The 4,441-nt window shown below is 45.4% G+C and overlaps 1 protein-coding gene across 1 annotated transcript; it reads left to right on the top strand.

The window, feature by feature from the left end:
* Positions 1–283: 283 nt before the first annotated feature.
* On the top strand, positions 284–1,659 carry LOC135537153 (luc7-like protein 3; the record flags this gene model as incomplete). The annotated part of the gene is made up of 2 exons (XM_064963354.1): positions 284–343; positions 1,533–1,659. Coding segments are annotated over 2 exons (187 nt in total), but the record flags the coding sequence as incomplete, so codon positions are not given.
* Between the last annotated feature and the right edge of the window lie 2,782 nt (positions 1,660–4,441).

Below are 4,441 nucleotides of genomic sequence, written 5' to 3'. Positions count from 1 at the left end.
CAGAGGAGACAGGAGAGAAGAGAAGAGAGACAGAGAAGAGAGACAGAGAAGCGAGACAGAGAAGCGAGACAGAAAAGCGAGACAGAGAAGCGAGACAGAGACAAGAAGTGAGACAGAGAAGAGAGACAGAAACGACAGACAGAGAAGAGAAGAGACAGAGAAGAGAAGAGACAGAGAAGAGAAGAGAGACAGAAGAGAAGAGAGACAGAAGAGAAGAGAGACAGAAGAGAAGAGAGACAGAAGAGAGACAGAAAAGGAGACAGAAGAGAGACAGAAAAGAGAAGAGAAACAGAGAAGAGAAACAGAGAAGAGAAACAGAGAAGAGAAACAGAGAAGAGAAGAAGAGAAGAGAAACAGAGGAGAGACAGAGAAGCGAAGAGGGAGAGTGAAGAGACAGTAAAAAGAGAGAAGAGAAGAGAGACATAGAAGCGAGACAGAGAAGCGAGACAGAAAAGCGAGACAGAAAAGCGAGACAGAAAAGCGAGACAGAAAAGCGAGACAGAAAAGCGAGACAGAAAAGCGAGACAGAAAAGCGAGACAGAGAAGCGAGACAGAGACAAGAAGTGAGACAGAAACGACAGACAGAGAAGAGAAGAGAGACAGAGAAGAGAAGAGAGACAGAAGAGAAGAGAGACAGAAGAGAAGAGAGACAGAAGAGAAGAGAGACAGTGAAGAGAAGAGAAGAGAGACAGTGAAGAGAAGAGAAGAGAGACAGTGAAGAGAAGAGAAGAGAGACAGTGAAGAGAAGAGAGACAGTGAAGAGAAGAGAGACAGTGAAGAGAAGAGAGACAGTGAAGAGAAGAGAGACAGTGAAGAGAAGAGAGACAGTGAAGAGAGACAGAGAAGAGAAGAGAGACAGAGAAGAGAAGAGAGACAGAAGAGAAGAGAGACAGAGAAGAGAGACAGAAGAGAAGAGAGACAGAAGAGAAGAGAGACAGAAGAGAAGAGAGACAGAAGAGAAGAGAGACAGTGAAGAGAAGAGAAGAGAGACAGTGAAGAGAAGAGAAGAGAGACAGTGAAGAGAAGAGAGACAGTGAAGAGAAAAGAGAGACAGTGAAGAGAAGAGAGACAGTGAAGAGAAGAGAGACAGTGAAGAGAAGAGAGACAGTGAAGAGAAGAGAGACAGTGAAGAGAAGAGAGACAGTGAAGAGAAGAGAGACAGTGAAGAGAAGAGAGACAGTGAAGAGAAGAGAGACAGTGAAGAGAAGAGAGACAGTGAAGAGAGACAGAGAAGAGAAGAGAGACAGTGAAGAGAAGAGAGACAGTGCAGAGAAGAGACAGGAGAGAAGAGAAGAGAGACAGGAGAGAAGAGAGACAGAGAAGAGAGACAGAGAAGAGAGAGAGAAGAGAGACAGGAGAGAGACAGGAGAGAGACAGGTGAGACAGGTGAGACAGGTGAGACAGGTGAGACAGGAGAGACAGGAGAGACAGGAGAGACAGAGAAGAGAGACAGGAGAGACAGGAGAGACAGAGACAGAGAAGAGAGACAGGAGAGAAGAGAAGAGAGACAGAGAAGAGAGACAGGAGAGACAGAGGAGACAGGAGAGACAGAGAAGAGAGACAGGAGAGAAGAGAAGAGAGACAGAGAAGAGAGACAGAGAAGCGAGACAGAAAAGCGAGACAGAAAAGCGAGACAGAAAAGCGAGACAGAGACAAGAAGTGAGACAGAGACAAGAAGCGAGACAGCGAAGAGAGACAGAAACGACAGACAGAGAAGAGAAGAGACAGAGAAGAGAAGAGAGACAGAAGAGAAGAGAGACAGAAGAGAAGAGAGACAGAAGAGAAGAGAGACAGAAGAGAAGAGAGACAGAAGAGAAGAGAGACAGAAGAGAAGAGAGACAGAAGAGAAGAGAAACAGAGAAGAGAAGAAGAGAAGAGAAGAAGAGGAGAGACAGAGAAGCGACAGAGAAGCGAAGAGGGAGAGTGAAGAGACAGTAAAAAGAGAGAAGAGAAGAGAGACATAGAAGCGAGACAGAGAAGCGAGACAGAAAAGCGAGACAGAAAAGCGAGACAGAAAAGCGAGACAGAAAAGCGAGACAGAGAAGCAAGACAGAGACAAAAAGTGAGACAGAGACAAGAAGCGAGACAGAGAAGAGAGACAGAAACGACAGACAGAGAAGAGAAGAGAAGAGACAGAGAAGAGAAGAGAGACAGAAGAGAAGAGAGACAGAAGAGAAGAGAAGAGAAGAGAGACAGAAAAGAGGAGAGAGAAGAGAAGAGAGACAGAAAAGAGGAGAGAGAAGAGAAGAGACAGAGAAGAGAAGAGAAGAGGAGAGACAGAGAATAGAAGAGGAGAGACAGAGACAGAGACAGAGACAGAGACACAGAGACAGAGACACAGAGACAGAGAAGAGGAGAGACAGAGACAGAGAAGAGAGACAGAAGAGAGACAGAGAAGAGAGACAGAGAAGAGAGACAGAGAAGAGAGACAGAGAAGAGAGACAGAGAAGAGAGACAGAGAAGAGAGACGGAGAAGAGAGACGGAGAAGAGAGACGGAGAAGAGAGACGGAGAAGAGAGAAGAATGAGAAGTGAAGAAGATGGAGAAGAGGAGACAGAGAAGCAAGACAGAGAAGAGAAGCGAGACAGAGATAAGAAGCGAGACAGAGATAAGAAGAGACAGAGATAAGAAGAGAGACAGAGATAAGAAGAGAGACAGAGATAAGAAGAGGGACAGAGATAAGGAGAGAGACAGAGATAAGAAGAGAGACAGAGATAAGAAGAGAGACAGAGATAAGAAGAGAGACAGAAGAGATTTATCAGTATAAAGAGATGTATCGCTATACATAGAAGCGAGACAGAGAAGAGAGACAGAAGTGAGACAGAGAAGGGCAAAGGAGAAGAGAGACAGTGGTGAGAGACATAAGAGAGCGATACATTGAAGCGAGACAGAAGCGAGACAGAGAAGCGAGACAGTGAAGATAAGCAAGACAGAGAAGAGAAGCGAGACAGCGAGGAGAGACAGCAAAGAGAGACAGCGAAGAGAGACAGCGAAGCGAGACAGCGAAGCGAGACAGCGAAGCGAGACAGCGAAGCGAGACAGAGAAGAAATACAGAGAGGAGAAGAGAGACAGAGAGGAGAAGAGAGACAGAAGAGAAGAGAGACAGAAGAGAAGAGAGACAGAAGAGAAGAGAGGAGACAGAAAAGACAGAAAAGAAGACAGAGAGAAGAGGAGAGACAAGAGAGACAGAAGAGAAGCAGAGAAGCGAGACAGAGGAGACAGAAGAGAAAAGAGAGAGAAGAGAAGAGAGGGAGAACATGTCATCTGGCCTGATCTATAAGCCTGAGTGTTGACACGGATGCACTTCCTATGCTCTCTCTCTCTCTAACACCGGCTCACGCGTATGTCACCCCTGAATAATGTGAACGAGGGAGAGAGTTCATCCTCCTCCGTTTCTCTTTTTTACCCATCTCCTGTCCTCTCCTCCTCTGTCTCCTCCTGTTCTCACGACCCCCTCAGTCCATGGCTATTACCTTGCATCACAAACTTATTTGCATTTCTATCAAAGTAAAATAATCAGATAGGCCTATCATTTAATTGTCCTCAATAGAAACAGGCTGATTCAAGTGAACAATACATTGAACCCATTAAACAGTGATGATGTTGTACCATGTGGCCCAGCGGGTTTGTCTTCCTGTGTACAGTACAGTAGCTCATCTCCAGGAAGTGGAAAGGATAAGACACATTAAATGTCCACCAGCAATAACTAGCAGATTCCTGAAGAAATGCCCAGCCAATTCAAATTAAACAAGAACACACTGTTCACACAACCATACACACTGTTCACACAACCATTCACACACACACACAACCATTCACACACACACAACCACACTTCTCCCACAACCACACACAGTCTCTCTCACATACACACAGGCACACTCACTTCTCACTTCCTCACCCTCAGGTCTTGTTAAGAGGCCGTTTGCGGGGTGCAGTAAAGCGGGGGTACACGTTGCTGTGGTGAGTCAGGTAACAAATTGGCAAGTGTTTTCCATTGCGGCCGATTGGAGGAGTGTGTGTATTTCACCACGGATGACGAGTCGCCCTGTTGGAGGCAATGGTCTTTGCTGGAGCGTGAACGAGAGGAGAATTATAGAAACCGTATTCCTATGTTGCTGTTCTCCTGTTTTTTCTTCTTGCTCACTCGTTCACTTTCTCTCTCCTCTCACTCTCTGTTTCTATGCCTGAAGGGCCAAAAACATTATGCATCTTTTATACTGTAGGTTCTCCTGCTCAACTCATTTGTTTCCTTTTTCTGCCTCTCCATCGCTGTATTTAATTTCAAAGTTGTTAGAAAGTTCTAATTCAGTTGAAACAGAGGAAGAAAAAGACAGCAACAGAGATAAACAGATGTTCTGAAATACATCAGCAGAAGAAGTGGAGATGGAAATGATTACAATCACACACAATCACAGACAAACAAACAAAGCACACAGA

The sequence above is a fragment of the Oncorhynchus masou genome, unplaced genomic scaffold (assembly GCF_036934945.1).
Source record: "Oncorhynchus masou masou isolate Uvic2021 unplaced genomic scaffold, UVic_Omas_1.1 unplaced_scaffold_7137, whole genome shotgun sequence".
Taxonomy (NCBI): Eukaryota; Metazoa; Chordata; class Actinopteri; order Salmoniformes; family Salmonidae; genus Oncorhynchus; species Oncorhynchus masou.
The sequence above is the reverse complement of the archived record's forward strand: the minus strand, read 5'-3'. Positions and strand labels throughout refer to the sequence as shown.